At 38.7% G+C, this 17,270-nt stretch overlaps 1 protein-coding gene across 4 annotated transcripts in view; it reads left to right on the top strand.

The window, feature by feature from the left end:
- Positions 1 to 403: 403 nt before the first annotated feature.
- Positions 404 to 17,270, top strand: part of LOC117406641 (ralBP1-associated Eps domain-containing protein 2-like) — a 66,970-nt gene continuing 50,103 nt past the window's right edge. For 2 of the 4 annotated variants that reach the window (XM_059028958.1, XM_059028956.1), the window contains exon 1: positions 404 to 756. In XM_059028958.1, the coding sequence (XP_058884941.1) occupies positions 577 to 756 (180 nt within the window). In that variant the 5' untranslated portion in view covers positions 404 to 576. The remainder of the gene's footprint in view (positions 757 to 17,270) is intronic. The other 2 variants (XM_059028957.1, XM_034010821.3) reach the window with 2 other exon arrangements.

The raw sequence follows: 17,270 nt of genomic DNA, 5'->3' as shown, positions 1-17,270 counted from the left end.
ACCGTTTCACCGTTCTCACCTCGGGCGATGTTCTGATCTAGATCACAGGATGTTTGCCTTTTTCACATATCCATTTTACAACAAACAATTCGACTACAGTTGCCATTCCAATTAAATTATGGGGATGCTTTTAGCTTCTTAGTTTTATATTATTGCGCTTGCAAGTACCCTCCCCTCACCAGTCACATCTTTCACAAACAGGTGCACTGCAGATAATAAAGTATGAAACTCAGCAGCAACCCTGTGTGAAGAAAAATGTCATTTCTATCAAACGGCAAAGCAAACGGAATGCGCATTATTACCGGTATTTTAGGATGTTGCGTATATCACTGATTATTGAAAATGTGAAGGCTTTCACCATGTTCTATGATTTTGCAAGCTGACGTCAGTAGAGCCGTTCTAGCTAATGTAATGGCGCCGCTATGCGTTTTCATGTGGTAATTGGTCAGTGCTAGCACAACACTACTGCAGAGACGTATTTGCTCAGGACACACATCGCACTTTACTGATCCGGTAGCGGGACTGCTGTATCGGTGATATTTAGGGTCGAAAAGGGTTTTTCTGAATGTGCCAGGAATGGATCAGGGGCCTGGTACGGTGTCGGGAGGTGGATTTATATCCCTGAGTGAAAATGAACAAAGATGTTACTCAGATCTTTATACTTTGTGCAAAGCTGACAGCTCGGGGAAACTAGCAGCCAGTAAAGTGGGAGAACTATTCAGAGCATCCCAGCTACCTGCAGATACACTTCACCAGGTGAGAGAAACGTCACTCGTTTAATTGTACTATTACATATAGATTTTTTTTTTAGCGCTGTTAAATATTTTATTATCATTATTATTATCTCTGTTTATGTATATAATTGGTATCAATACAGTATTGTAAATAATGGTAGAGTTTATGATGTTTAAAATATTTAAATTCATACTACACTGTGTCAGCTGGATGTGTACTGCGAACTGGAACCTATATATTCCGATAGGTGATTGATATAGCATGATCAGGAAGTGTAGACTACTACAGACGTATAGGTTAGTGTCTGTATTGGTTTCAATTGGTGGTTTGTGTTTTCAGATTTATTTAGACTGATTAAATGGTGTTATGATACATTTTTTGTAAAACAAACATTACACATACTCTATATAATGGTATTTTTGTAATTTGAGTTTGCCGTCATAGCGCATACTTGTAACACGGTGTAGTTTTTTGTACAATGTATAGCTGCAAGTATTTGAGTCGTCCTCGCTTTGCAGGTTGCTCTGTCCTGCTCTGCGTGTGGTAAACAATGGAAACTGCAGGATGTTCTGTAGCATTACCACAGAACTGTAGTTAGTCCATCTATTATTCATGACAGTACAGTTCTGCATAGTTTATTGTGTCAAAGGATCCGTTCTGTGGTTAACTTAACCAAACAAACCAAACATTTTCCTATAATTACACTCAAACATTGAACATGCCATATTAAAAGGAGCCTATATTGGGCTTATGTCTTCGTGTTTGATTACGTCACCTACAACTATATATATATATATATATATATATGGTATGCAAAGAATGTTATGAAACCAGACGACTACTTTGCTTATGTCATCAAAAACAAATACTTGAAACTGGAAGGACTACTAGCTGCAGTAGCAGGTGAAGTTAAGATTTTATTTCTAGGTCAGGCGTTTACAGGTAGGCCTAAGAATGTACTCTCGCTCTGTTATGAAAAATATGTGTTCATGGTCTTAATTACATTTTTTAAGATGGGAACCAAAAAATAGTTGAAAAGGGCATAATAAACCAATTATGTATAATTTTAATTAAAATACATAAATAATGTAGAAACAAATAGACTACATGCATAAATAATGACAACACAACAAAAATAAGATCCTGTTAATCACAATGAGTTAGTGCAGGTGCAAAAGCAGGAGGAGAGGATGAGGAGAGGATGAGGTGTATAAAGGCCATTTCCCAGGCCAAGCAGGGAGAATGGATGAGATGGGAGAGTGTGGAACAACGCAAGATTGGCTGGCAAGACCTATGGTCAATGGAACAGAGCAGGATCAGTTTCCTTATATGATGTTCTCCCATCAAGACAGAACCTAAACCTCTGGGTAGGAGAGGATCCCTCATGTCCTTTGTGTTCATCACCTGCAACATTAAGGCACATTTTGACAGGATGTAAGGTGGCTCTTAGCCAAGGACAGTTTACTTGGCGCCATGACCAGGTGCTGCGATGTTTGGCCTTAGCATTGGAAGACAAGCGTAACATGACCAATAAGTTGCCACCTGTTCCATCAAAACATTACACACAAAAGACAACATTCCTCCGCCCAGGAGAGCAACCACCAAGAAAAGGTGTTAAAACCAATCCTCGCCCAGGACAACTGGAAGCTGCTATAGACTGGAAAATGCTGGCAGATGTTGGTCAATGGCTTATTTTTCCACCTGAGATTGCCACCACTAACCTTCGACCAGATATTGTCTTGTGGTCTGGATCAGCACGCCTTGTTCACCTGGTAGAGTTAACAGTGCCATGGGAGGATTCTGTAGATGAGGCGTCTGAGAGGAAGAAACTGCGGTATGCTCAACTAGCCACTGAAGCGGAACAGCGAGGATGGAGAGTCCAGGTTTACCCAGTGGAAGTGGGTTGTCGAGGATTTGTGGCACACTCTACAACCCGGTTTCTCAGAGACGTCGGATTCAGTGGCCAAGAGTTGCGTCGTACAGTGAAGAATTTATCTGAAGCAGCAGAGAGGAGCAGCAACTGGCTGTGGTTGAGACGGAAAGATTCTGGCTGGGGATCTCAAGCACAATAGAAAGAAAGAAACGCTGATGTACGGGTAAATAAGCTGGGCTGAGTTGAGTGGGGGACGGAGGGGGGTGATGCTGGGACGCCAGAATCACCGTCAAGCCCTCTTGAGGTTTCATGGGCTAGTCGACGAATCACTGAGGATGGAAGGTGCCCACTTGAAGACCCCAGAGATGTACCCTACTTAGCTCAATCCAGAATGTTGTCATGCTGATGTGCTGGGGAGACCGCACTATGGTTGATCCCCGGAGCCAGCATTGCAGCCGTTGTGTGTGCTGATGCGCTAGGGAGGCAATAAGCTGATCCCTGGAGCCAGCATTACACTTCAGCCATCAACACCAGACAGGATATCTACATCATTGTATGGAAGGAAGCGCAAATGGATGGAGACACATACGGATCACATTAGTTTACTGTGAAGCTACGTCTTAGTTGGTGCTCATCTTGGCGAGAGCCAAGTTCAAATCAGCATGAAGTTTTAACATCTACTCTCATATAATGGAAATCGTGTTGATCAATGAGTGTGGAATGTGCCATGAATAGACATTTATATGGAGCAATACCCCATACATTGTTACAAATAGTGGGTTTTACAATAACCATGTTGATATTTTATTATCAGTAGCCTATAACTAAAAAAGACTATCCCCTTCTCAAATTAAAATTTTCTTTTATCCTGAAGATGCTTTTTGTCAGGGTAGGTAAGGGTACTTTTTGGTAATTTATAAATTAATGCAGCAAAAATATATTATGTAAAGAAAACTAATGAATAAATGACTTGAAATGAATAACACACCTCTTACTGTACAGGGGAGTGCTTCTCTGTAACAAATAATTGTAAAGGTAATTCAAAATGAAAGAATATTCAAATATGCATTTGAATTCTGAAAAAAATATTTGAACATGAAAAATCCATGTTCGTCCTAGCCCTAATAAATCAGGTTTTGTTTCAACTTATGATGAAATAACAAAAACAAAAAAAAACAACAACAAAAAAACACAATTGTCTGTTAATAAGGTCTGCTTTCTGAATAAATTATTTAAAAAAATATATTCAAGGATACTGTTGCTTTTGATATGTCATTAAAACCATATTCAGCATATAAACCTCACAAGCACACCCAGTTGTATAAAATAAACTAATTCAGAGTACTTTTGCTTACAGAGTTTGTGTCTGTAAAGCTACTTGGCTTCAACTGTGTGAAAAACAGGCCGGATGGCCCTTAGAGATGCAGCAGGAAGTTAGAAGCGAGCCGCCACAGCTGTTAAAAAGGGTGTGACCTGCAGATATTATGCTGCTTAAAGGGGAGGAAATGGCAATTGTTTTTTGCAGTAAACAGATTAGCAAGTGCAGCACTCCTCTCTCTCTCTCATATTCACACCCATTTGCAAAACTTTTTCAAGACGAGGTCACTTTTTGTAGCAGATCTTTCACTGATGGATTCAGCCATTGTAACTAGACAGAAACAAATTAGATGCAGGAAGGAGCACTTTAATGTTCCACAGTTTCTCTTCCAGTTTTAATCAGTTAAAGTACCTTTTCTTACTCTTGCATTTAAAGAATGTTCAACAATAAAAAATAGAGTACACAGCAAGGTTAAAATGCTTTATAAAGTGTTCTATATCATCATCTTCTTCCTAACACTAGGGGGATGTGCCATTTACAAATTGCCTTCCCTTTCAGTTGTTGTAATTCTGAGTGATGTTTTTAAAGAGATGACACTGGCAGTAGAGCCTGTGTTGACCCACTGCTTGCTACTGTTGAGTGTTTTATTATTTTAAGGGGTTTGAGTCCAACCCTGAAGTTTAGCAGACCATTTCAAGGTTAACACATCCTTAACTTGAAGTATTGAAACGTTACACAGCAACAATGTACCAAAAGCTGATTGGGGACTAGGTTTACAAAATGCAGTGCATGTAGTGTGCTGAGCATTAACTTTTGTTTTTGTAGAACATGTCAAATGTATTCAGTTTCTCAAGCTTTTCACTCTTAAGCAAGTAGCTTGAAGAGTGTCATTTCATTATAAGTAACGGCTGAAAAGATCTTGTCAGAGGCCAAGAAAAAGAATGATTTGTTTGTAGCTGTAATAGTAACCTCTTTGTTGTCTCCCCCGTGGTGTTTGGCAGAGAACACTAATAAGTCAACTGGATCCCTGCCAATGACACAGTGTGTCTAAAAGATCCTGTGTTGAATGTTTATGATTTTCTTTGGCAAAATGTCTTTTATACACAAAAAGAACATAAATACTAAGGCTGCTGTAGACTTGAAAAAAAAAAACAAAGCAGCTTACAGAGTATTTATAAATAACATTCAAAACCGGCAGATCGATAACTCTAATTAGGCAAACTGATCCTGTGAGTCACTTTCAAGCTAAATTACTGCCCTTGCACAATTAATTCTGCAGCACCAGAAAGTTAAATCTGGACACTTAACACTAAAATCTTTGATACATTAAAAACATATGAATGTCAGTGGCAACGGTTACTTCTTGTTTAAAAAGTTTGCTTGTTACTGAAATATCCCCATATCCCCCAACTCTGGTGACAGTTACCCTCCGAAGCGTTTGAAGGTTTTTAGCTCTATACAGTATGGACTTAAATTTGAGAGTAGTTGAATGAGTTTTTTATCTGTATGGAGTCTTGTTTGAGGTGTACCCACAGTACCTGTTCTGGCCCGGGTCTGTGGAAGTGCTACAATCCCACTCTGGATACCATATGTGACAGGACGGTTAGAATGGTGACATAACCAGACCAGGAAGCTGACGCAGAGGCAGGTACTTGTGGTGTTGAAAGCGCTGGCGCGCGTTTTTATTCAAACAAAAATAAATAAAACAAAATAATTTTACAAAAATACACAGCTCACCGAGCAAAATAAAAGGTTTAAACAAAACAAAGTCTCGAACACATAACACAAACCCAAAATCTAGGTCAGGCTGGGCAGTCGCCTCCACTGATCTGTTTATAATCGCATTTTTCGTTTTACTTTCATTTTTTATTCTTTCTCCTGTCTCTCACACACACGTTCCTCCTCTTGAACACCCACCCCGATCAGCAAATGCTGCAGGTTTTTATACATGTGACCATCTCCAGATTAGTAATAAATTAATCAATCTAGAGATGGTCACATTCCGCCCCCTCTAATTACGTGCAGGACACTCCTCTGTCCTGCTGCAAGGTCTAATTAAGCTAATGAATAGTTAAAATAAGGGTTCAATTAAGTAATTGAGAACCTAGTTGGAATGAAAACCAGCAGACACAGGGGTCCCCCAGGACCAGGATTGGGAAACCCTGATATGACATTACCTTTAGATTCTGACATTCAAGTCAGCATTGATTGTGCTGGAAGTGAAGAGTGTCCTCATTCTGGAGCTGTAATTGCACATTGTACAAATATCACAGGGCGTGTCTTGCATACATTGAATTTATTATTTATTTTATTATTTCGAAATTCCTTAGGATAGAACTGAGACACACGCATGTGAAAAGTGCATTATGACTATGAGCACTATGACAGCTTGTCTCTTCCAGATTCAGCTTCTCATATCAGTGTGGTATTGTATCATACGGGGTAGCTTGAATTGGGTTGACAGCTGCAGTGCCAGCCGGGGTAGCGGGGACTATGTGCACTGACCGGTGGAGCTACTGTAGTGCTCTGGCAGAGTGGCTTAAGATCACCCATGTATGTATATTTAGTTGTGAATGGATGGGAACCTCTTATCTTTAGATTGTGTGTTCATTGGGTTGCACTGTGTTACTGTACATTATGTCACCAAGACGCACACATTGTGGAAGGTTGTGCCTGCAAGATAAAATAGGTATAGTTTTACCTATGGAGTTTTAGGAGAAGGGCTTGTTGAAACCGTAGAAACTGTGTGCAGCAGTCTAATGAATTCAAGATGGGTCCTTAGCTACTGCCCCTGTGTTTGTATGCAGGAACAAAACATACTGTAAATTCACTCGCTGCTCTAAGTCTCCTTAACTCCTGTTTCAATATAATTATTTTGATACGGGTACATGAAACCTTTCATTATAAAAAGCTAATCAGACACTTTTACTAGATTCTAGGTCTGAATTATCAGGCTCCATCTATATTCAAGCCAACAAGGAGTTTTCTTCTCTGTGTGATGTCTCAATAAAGTGGCTGTTTAATTTCGAAATGACGTGTACTGGACAAAATATATGCTGCTAGTCTGAGAGTAATGTTCCGTTTGATTGTGGTAGAGGCTGATGTCCGAGATCCAGAACCCTGGGGTTGGAGGTTCAGGCAAAAGTAAATGGAAGTTGCTGCTGGACTGTATTGCTTGCTTGCCAAGAGGAATGACATTCTCTGCATCAAGCTGTACTCTGTGTGTGCTGGACTGAATGGTGAACTGCTGGCCATGTACAGTCTTAAGAGCTTCTGGGACTAGCATCTCCTCCTTTGAAAGTGGATCATTGTTTAATAGCAGAACTAAGTACAATACCATGACTGTCCAAATAAAAAGACTAGCAATCTAGCAGTGCCGTAGTGCCACGTCCATACTGAACCTCTCCAGTGCTTTAAGTTGACATTGTAAAAAAGTTAGAATTTATTTTAGCTTCGGGGTAACTATCCTTGTTAGAGTGCTATTGCTAGACTGTCCCAGTAACGTCCTACTATGATTGGCAGTTGGTGGTCTCAGGTAATTGATTTTGCCTTACGCTGATTTGATTGGACACTGTTCTCCTGCATATATCTGATAGGCTGAACAGACTTTTGAATGTCAGTATGCAGTATGTGAGTAGAGGTTTATGAATTGTCACCATTGGACCCCTAGAGTAGGCTTTTAGAAAGCCTAAACAAGATGTGATTCTTTTAAAGTTAACAGTAGAACACACGTTCCCTGGAAGCACTATATTTCAGAAAATGGATAAGCCGAATGAAATCAAAGCCTATACAAAAAAAAAAATTTAATTGCTGTACTTTTTGGTTTTAAAATTGGTTTTGTATTGATTCCCTGAAGTTCCACGGGAACCCCCCCCCCCAAAAAAAAAAACAACTAGCAGCAGGTTTATTTATTATTAAGATTTCACCACCTGTCTGTATTTTTTTTACATGTCTGTGTTCCCTCCTTATTTAACTATTTGATAATTGACAAATCTGGTTAATTCACGGTTAGACCATTTTGACAGTAAATTGTACAGCACATGTAAAATACTTTACTGTGTAAGGACCCTTCATCATTTCACTACCCTCAATATTTCACATATTCTTTAAATGTCAGATTGTGAAATACAGGAGTACTGTGTTTATTTAACCAGGGTGAACGCTTGAATTCACTGAAGGGCTTTTTATCTCCACTCAAGATTTACTACTCTAGGGTCACATTTCCAGGAATATTTGGTAGGAGGTAATTAAATTGAACAATCAGCACTTGTTTTTAGGAGCAGTTATGTGCCATGCCAAATGCTATCGTTTATAAGTTTGTTTTGGCTTCCTGGTTAGGGTAACCCTGCAGTTAAACATACAGTAGCTGTCGTAAAAGTGCTCATATGTTTTAGTAATTTGCTTTTACTGTGACACTGGAGAGTTCCGATTGACTGTGCACCCTTTGCAGGCAATAACTTATCCTTGGGTCTATTCAGCTGATGCAAACGGTGACGGATCTAAATACCACCATCATTAAAATATTAAATTAGGACCGAATGTGTTGCGTAGTGTTAAAGACAAAAATACACACAGTGTTTGAGTGCATTCTAATCAGGTCCAAACTTAGTTAATTAACCCTTACAGTAGCAGGTTCAATGAACTTATTTAGAACCTGCTTAGTATAAAGACCTGGACTGGATCTCAAGGGCCGGAGTTGTGCACCACTGGTTTGGATCAGACCTCAGTCATTTAATTATTATGAATTAAGAATAAAGATCCATATGGTTTTGGGTTTGCAAGCCTCGTGGGTCAGATTCTAATGAATCTTACTGGCAATGCAGATTATTGCATAGTTTGAATAAGAGAAGTTTGCAGGCTGTATTGAAAGTCTCTGCAGTTTCAGTCTAACAGAGTGAGATTAATAAAATGATTATCTGACCTGGAAGAGTAGCAGAAGACATGCTCTTTCTCCACTTTGTTACAAGTAAAAGGTTCAGTGACCTGCTACTAAGCCTCCCATCGCGGACTGAGTAGAAAGACAGTATCCCTGTAATTTCCTTCCCTGTTCTTCAATGCACCACTTTCCAACATTACCCCTAGCTGAAGCAGTGTGAAGATTATTCAGCAATCTGAAGCTGCCGCAACAGCAACTCATATAAAACTGATTGGCTCTCTGCTGGTCTTAAGGGCTACTGTACCTAGCTAGCAGAGAGTTGGAAACCATCAAAAACATTGCCTGATGCACCGCATAATAGGAGAAAAGATTGGGTCAATATGTTGAGTCATTAAGCTCCCAGTCATTGAATCCTATATACAATATCATGGGCACTGTTTGTTTAGGAGAAGGGTTCCATCGTCAAGATGGTAGTAAAAACCTCAGAATGAGGCCTTTTCACAGGAACACACAGTACCTCCGTGGAGCTGAAAGTAAACGCGAGGTAGGTTTCTAGATCAAGCATTACATGGTTAGTTACCTTCTGTCTTGATTTTTTTTTAAAAGGCCCATAGTCTCAAACATGAGTGCAGGCTTTTCCAACCAGCCTGAATTATGTAACAGACGTCTTGTCTAGTGCCTAATAAAATAATTTCATGTTCAAATTTACTCTGAAATCTACAGTAATTATTAGGGGCTGCTTTAGTGACCCTCTACGGGTCTGGAGTTCACTTATCTGGCGGTTCCACACCTCCAGGGATGCTGTTCTGCAGGTGAAAAGGAGCGATGGGCTGGACACATCGATCCTCATTCCTCCTGTTGGTGGTCCTACGGTGGGGGGAAATTCAAAAATTGTGAAGCTTCCCCTTTAATTGTCAACCTCCTGCTCATTACAGCCCCAGCAATACATTCTTCATTCTAAAAGTCTGATACGTTTGGAAGCAGTGTCGTTGTTGCTTAGTGACCCAGGATGAAAATAAAAATATAGAAAAGATTGTAGGAGGCTGCCACTGTAACGCTGAGAGTGTTGTAAAGAACAGCATGTTCTCTAGCATTTTAATACCATTTTTATATTAGGCATTGGAGGCTTGGTAGTGACTTCAGTCGGCCACAGTGTAGCTGCACTGATGACTGTATATCACCAGTAGGTTGTCAGGGATACAGTAATGGTTAACTAGGTAAGGGGAACTACACAACCTCAACGATACCCTGGTCACACGTAAGAAGATTGTCAAAATAGGCAAATTAGTGATTAGTGTCTAATTTAATTGATTACTTTAATAGGCCACACGTGCAATTAATGAAAAAAAATAATAAGAGAAAAGGTGCACCTAAAATGCATGAGATTTTTTAGAAGTTGTTTAAGATATCTAATTCAAAGCACAAACTGGTCTATCATTTTCACACATGCGTGCCTATTGTTTCTCTATGGTTTTCATGCAGGTAGGTATATAAAGGATATAAATGACAAATCTTGAGGTTTTCTAATACATTTGCACACTGTTGTATTATTCATGTTTGTGTGGCAGGGCAGTACATTTGTAAATATCGTGTGTGGTTGGTTTGGGTGATTTGTAAATATTATTTGTGTTTTAAAGCAGGGGTTTTGCAGTGTATCTAGGTTCCCCTCTAGCATGCAGACAAGCCAGCCATGTGAGAATGTGGCTGGATTGGTCAGTTTCACCTGTTTGGAGATGAATGTGAAAAACACGAGAATGTGGTCAAGCCAGATTGGACAATTCATGTTCAGTTTGACTTGAGCACAAATCAGGAGGAACTGGGAGGCAGCTCCTTGGTTTATTCCAGCTGAGTTTATTTGTATAATACAGACCTGAGCAACCTTGATAGACTATGCTTGGGTGTTTATGTATTTTGTGTTTATTGTAATAAAAATGTAATCTTCTGTCTCCTGCTTCAGCTATTCCTGCCACTAGCCAGCCTTAGCCACAATGCTATCTTTCACAAGCTGTTATGCTGCCATGAAAAAATGAGTCCTTGAATACACCCCAAAATGTCACATATTATGTTGTCATACCTTACAAAAAGAATGGGGAGGTGTGCATGTGATGTCATTTTAATTTTATTATTTCATTTGTAATATACTGTTGATTTTTTTGTTTTTACTTCTGAATATATTCTTTTTGTTATCCCTGCATGGGACACATATCCCTGGTGACAGAGATATAATAGAGGTGGATGTACACATTCAAAAGCTGCTGTAGCCACAGTTTGTTCCATATCTTACATTGACCAGTGGCAGTGTGTTGCAGTGAGACAGGTTAATGGTTACACTAGTATACTGTATGAGTTTATTACACTAGGTTGTAATGGATTCCAACTCATATAAGAGTGTTAATACTACTTAATGTCACTGTGACAGGAATGGCGTTGTGGTGACGTCAGGCCAGATGCAGGAATCAAACACACCGAGGCAGTACTGCAGTTCAAAAGACGCTGCGCGCCGTTTATTTAAATAATACCAAAATAAAATAAAAGGTTGAACAAAAACACTGCTCACAGAGCAAAATAAATAGTCAAACAAAAACAAAGTCTCGAACACAAAAGAACACTAAGGTCAGGCTGAGCAACTGCCTTCACTGATCCTTCTACAGTTTTCTTACTTTTAGTTTTGTTTTGTTTTTTTCCTCTGTCTCACACCCGTTTCTCCTTCCAAACACCCACCCCGAGAGCCGAGAGCTGCAGGCTTTTATATTAGTGACCAAGGGATTAACTAGCTATCAATTATTTATTAATCCCTCGGTCACATTCTGCACGAGTTCTCTAATTACTCCTGGCAGAGGACGAGCTACCGACCTTGCCAGAACACATTTTAAATAAAAACAAAACAATAACAAACCAACACACGGGTACGCCGTCATAACTACAATAAATAAATCATAATACAAACAAATACAAAACAATAAATTGTACAGGGGAGGAGGGGGAGACCCCGTTCTATAAATAAATAAACAATATATTTAAACAGCAGGGCTTTGCCCTGCCCCCTTTTCATGTGCAGGGCTTTCTACCGCCCTGCTACAGTCACAATTTTCTTTTAAAGTGAACTAACCACCTACTGCTGCAAGTAGAAGCAGAAGCAAGCTTGAAGGGTGGGGGTCCAGGATATATTTTTATGAATGTTCATGTCACTGAGGCCCTGCACATGTGTGTACATATAGTTTAATTTGTGCTTTGTTTATTTTTCCTTTCGGGTTTTGTGTTTGTTTTTGTTATTTAGTCAGACTCTCCACCTGAGATGCTACCTGCTGTGTTTGGTTGCAGGGAAAAGCAGCTGGGCATTGGCCATCTGCAGATCCCTTAAGCAGGTGGGCGTGTCCAGGCAGTGTCTTGCTTTAAAAATGAGCTTTTGGCACACCTCCATGTGGAGAGTAGAGAGGTCAATGTGCCAGAGAAGGACGGTAAGGAACAAAGCCTTTCTAAGCACTACCGAAGACGCAGCCACTGTGTGTCTAACCAGGGTCGCTGTTGCAAACAATCATTTCGATCACCTCATGTGGAACTGGGATCTTGGTTTAGTATTTAATTTGCTGAAAGGGTCAGGGATTCGTTTCAGGAAGCCCCATTTAAGTATAAGTAGTGTGTCAGCAGCAGGACCTCCTGTTATAGAAGGAGCAGCGCACCGCCATGTTCACGACAGCCTTTTATTTTATCTATTATCTGCTATCATTGCTGGTACCTGGCAATGGCTTTAACTGTGTATTGCAATACAAATAAATCCTGTACGCCTGAGTGGCGTGACAAAGTCTTTCCTGTGTCTCTCTCGTTTTGTCAGCACATAACCCACACCCCTGTCACAGTCACATAGAAAGAATGTTTTGTTTTGAGCAGAGAACTGCTTATCCAGTTGTGATAAAATCTGTTTACAACATTTTGTGTTACTAAAAATATCAGAACCTGGGGAGTATGTGGAGGAACCTGTTGATCTGTTGATCTTCATATGGCACACTTACATTTTTACAGTTGGATACGGTTGAAGGGTACTGCATGGTGATCTATTATTTGTATTTATAGCATATATTCTGAATTATATACAGTAGCTAATAAAAACATACTTTAAATAACACTACATTTATAGTATTGCATTATGTGCTTTATAAAGCTTTATAAAATACCTTTGTGATGCCAAGTTTGTTTAAATTCCCAAATGTAGCTTTGCTGGGACACCTTCTCTCCGCCCCACTACAGTACCTGAAAAATGAGAGGTTAGAAGCTCCATTTAGCACTGGAAGCATTTTAAAGGGCGGCAGAGTTTTTAATATAATGATAACTTTACCAACAGATCTGATATTAACACCATAATATAAATAGGTAACAAATTATGGAATTTGAAGCAAAAGAACTGTAAGGAGCATCGCCCCTTTTAAATTGGGGACCTGGTTATTTAAAATGTACTGCATGCACTTTTAACTATGCGTAAAAATCTAAATCAAATAAATGACACTCAGAGTTAGCTTCCAGGCTTCAGTGTCCTGACACAAAGCCTGTATTGACAAACCTGTCCAGCTGCATTGTACGTCACCGCTCTCAAAACCATTGGAAACCACACCCGGAACAATAGTGCACTTGATTGCAGTCTTTTGCATTGCTTTCTATACCTCGACATTTATATCTTCCTGTACCAGTGAAAAAAAAATATAGCATACATATTTGCAATTGTTTTTAGTGCAGTTGTGTGTTCATGTTTGAAGTCATTGGCACACATTAGTCATTTTACTGGGTTGTAGTGCAAGCCATATGCTGAAAAGGGGTTTTAGGGTTTAATTCAGTTCTTAACTTGATTGGAGAATATTCAATGTTAAAGAACCACTTTGTATAGGTCTGAAATATCACACTTTTATTCCATTACTTAGAACCTAAGAGACCTTTTAATTATATTACTTACCTGTCTGTTTCAAGTTGTGTAAAATTAACATGTTTATTACAGACTAGTTACGGCTTGAAAAAACTCACTTAATGAGAGATTTTCTGTCAGATTTAAGTACTGTACCAGTATAACAACAATGTTGTGTAACAAGTGTGCTGAATTAGGCACCAAGCAAGCAATCACGTGACCAAACTATATATATTTGTGGCCTTCCTCAGTAATATTTTTTTAGGATATTTTCCTCCAAATCTCTGTCAAACCTTATTACCGCACACACACACACACACACACACACACACACACACACACACACACACACACACACACACACACACACACAGACGCAGAACATTTATTTTAGAGAGCAATATATTTTTTATTATTTAAATGTATTTAATATTCCGCCAAAAAAGTGGATGTGATCAAAAAAATGTCTTCTGTTCTGAAGCCATACTATAATAATCTTTCTTCTGTATGTGGGCCACTAATCTAATCTCGTCAGTAATCCTTTTCACCAGGTGCTTGTGTCTGTGCCCTGCCTCATGTGCAGTGTATTAAATATTTTCTGTGGCAGTGACTGAGATGAATTGCCGCTGGCTGTGATGGATTTCATACAGCAGATTATTTATTTATTTTTTTTATCTCTCGTCAGAATTAATCTTGCTTTAATCCTTTGCTACCGCTGGAAGAAATCAATTTGCTGTGCTTTGTACCAGGGGTTTCAAAGCCTGCACTGTGTGCCTACATTGCTGCAGATTGGAAACGATCTTCCCTCACTGGGGCACTGCTCAATATCAGCTTTTTTGATTGCTTTGTTTCGATATCTTCTACCATATCTATTTTGATATTCAGGAAACAATAGCTCTTGTATTAACGTATAGTAACTAGTGATACTGTACCTTGTTAAAATACTACCATTACTTTTACAATGAAGTAAAGTGGCAGCTGGTGGCCAGAAAAAATGGGGAGGCAGAAAAAAGGCAAAGGCCTGGGGTTAGGGGTTAGGGTTAGCAGCAGTAGAATCGTATTATTGTATTCAGAGTGACAACACTTAACAATTAATATTTAAATGCAATCTAGTTTACATTCAGTGCAAATAATACTACTAAAATACAATATATAATAGGATGTAACAAGTTAGGATTACAACAAGTTATAATATATACATAACAGTAGTGCAATAGTGCAAGTACAGTGCATTAGCTGAGGGGTCCAGTAGTGGTGCTGAGGTGAGGGAAGTCCAGTGCATAGTAGGAGGGGAAGACCAAGATATCTACAAGTGCAGTGTAACAGGTTTTATTCCAATTCGGCTGTTAAACACATTTTCTCCACTAGCCAACAGAAAAAAGAAAACAGTAGCCCATCATAGTTTATTCTAATAGACTTAACTGTTACACACTGTCAGCGTATGTTTAAAAATGCACTGAATACAACATTGCATTTAGATTTCAAAACCACATCACTTTAACATACTTTGTATAAAACAAAATTGTTACGGCAGGAGAAAGGCAGACAAAAATCAAGCACATCATATATTAAGTAAATGGCCAACAAAATAATTAATACCATACAGGTGAAAAGAGAGTGAATGAGTTTTGCCTGCGCTGGGGAAAATAAACAAATACTGCTGGGGAAGGGCTAAAATAATATAAATATGACTTCCAACAAACACTAACAGAAAAAAACAACACTAACAACTAGATTTGTTCCCAGAGAAAGGAAGTGGTATCATAATATGAAACTTTGAAAATATAGTAATGCGTTGTGTATCCGCCATTCACATATCCTCCCTAACCGATCAACCTCTTCAGCAACGTTAGTTTATTATTGAACAGAGAAGATTAGTTCAGAGATTGTAGATCCTACCAAAGTTTTCATACACTGTGTTGTATGCGCTCCGTGTGCAACCATTGCTGGTAGTGTCACGCGAGCTGTTCAGTGTGTTGATATGTAAATAAATCCTGTTCGCCTGTGGGTCGTATCAACTTCAACCTCTGCTTCGATCTCCTGCCTGTCACATGTTGCGTGACATTAATATCCATTATCTATCTATCTATCTATCTATCTATCTATCTATCTATCTATCTATCTATCTATCTATCGACATTTAGCAATGCAAATCAGAAGCCTGTGGTCATAGGCTGCGACAGTATCACCTCTGTAAAAAAGAGAACTGTTTTTGTTTACTTTTGTTTGTAAGCCTGATGGTGACTTTCATTTATTTTTCTTAAAATCTTTGTTTATGCATTGTTGATCTCTGGCCCAATTTAAAGTGACAGTACACCGTTTTTAAACAAGTGAGCTAAAAAGTTGCCTTCTTGGGCCTCTTCAGTTCCTTCCTCCTTACTACTCGGGCACCATCCTGTTAAAGACAAGAGCTGAACAGAGCTGCAATAAGAGGCAGTGAAAAGGGCACTGCTGCTGATTAAGGGTACTGAGAACAAATTAGATAACATTAGTTATAAATTTCAACTTACCAATGAAACCATATTAAGTGATTATTTTCTGCTGATGCAAAAAAATAATACTAATAATATTTTTTTTGTTTTACGAATAGTTTGAAATTACCTTTCTACCAAACGGTCACTTAGAGCTCTACTTAGATCTCTAGAACAGCAAAAGGGAAATTCATCTCTAACTTTACAAAACTACTAGAGCTCATACGTCTGCAACATTTCCATGGCAACATGAACTATCCACTATCCTGACGGATTTATCTCCACAATAAGTGATATTAAAGCTGCAGTGTCCCACAGTAATGTTTCATTTTCAGACTAAAATAGAATGCCCTGGTGTCTTTACTTAGTGTACCTCCATTGTTTAGACTTCAGTGCACTGTACCTCATCAGAAAGAAGACGTTATTTACACCTATAAAAACTGTTCAAACCTTTTTGACCGGGTACACTGTTTTCATAAAAGTCCTAAATCACCACTAACACATTAATGTGTATTTCAATACACCTTAAACATGCAGCTTGATGTTATCACAATGTTGTCCTGTCAAGCACCTGATTGAGCCTTTAAGAGGTTTCAAGATTCTGATTTTAACTTACAAGGCCTTGAATGGACTAGCGCCTATTTATTTACACAGGAACTGCTGACCCCATGCACTCCTAATCGCAATCTTGGATCACACAATGAGGGATTGTTGGTTATTCCCAATGTTAATAAAATAAAAATGGGAGGAAGGGCTTTTTGTTACAAAGCTCCAAAATTAGGGAATGATGTGTCCATTTTTGAGAGGGAAGATTTTAATATTTTAATGTATTATTTATTTATTTTTAAAAAAATGTAAGCTTTTTATCTTGTTTTTTTAAATTTTACATATTTTATTTTTTAATTCCAATTTTATTACGTTTAGACTTTTTTCATTGTTCTATTTTTGCAAACTAATTTTTTTCTGTAGTTTCAAAACCAGATATAGTATGATTTATTATATTGTCTGAATTTCAAAGTTATCTGCTTTTAAATTATGCACTGCCTGGCTGGCCACTTTATTAGGACATTTGCCTACAGTAATATCAGGTCAGGTCACGGTTTTCC

Source organism: Acipenser ruthenus, chromosome 8, assembly GCF_902713425.1.
Source record: "Acipenser ruthenus chromosome 8, fAciRut3.2 maternal haplotype, whole genome shotgun sequence".
In the NCBI taxonomy this organism is placed as follows: Eukaryota; Metazoa; Chordata; class Actinopteri; order Acipenseriformes; family Acipenseridae; genus Acipenser; species Acipenser ruthenus.
Note: the sequence above shows the minus strand (reverse complement) of the source record. Positions and strands in the feature narration are given on the sequence as shown.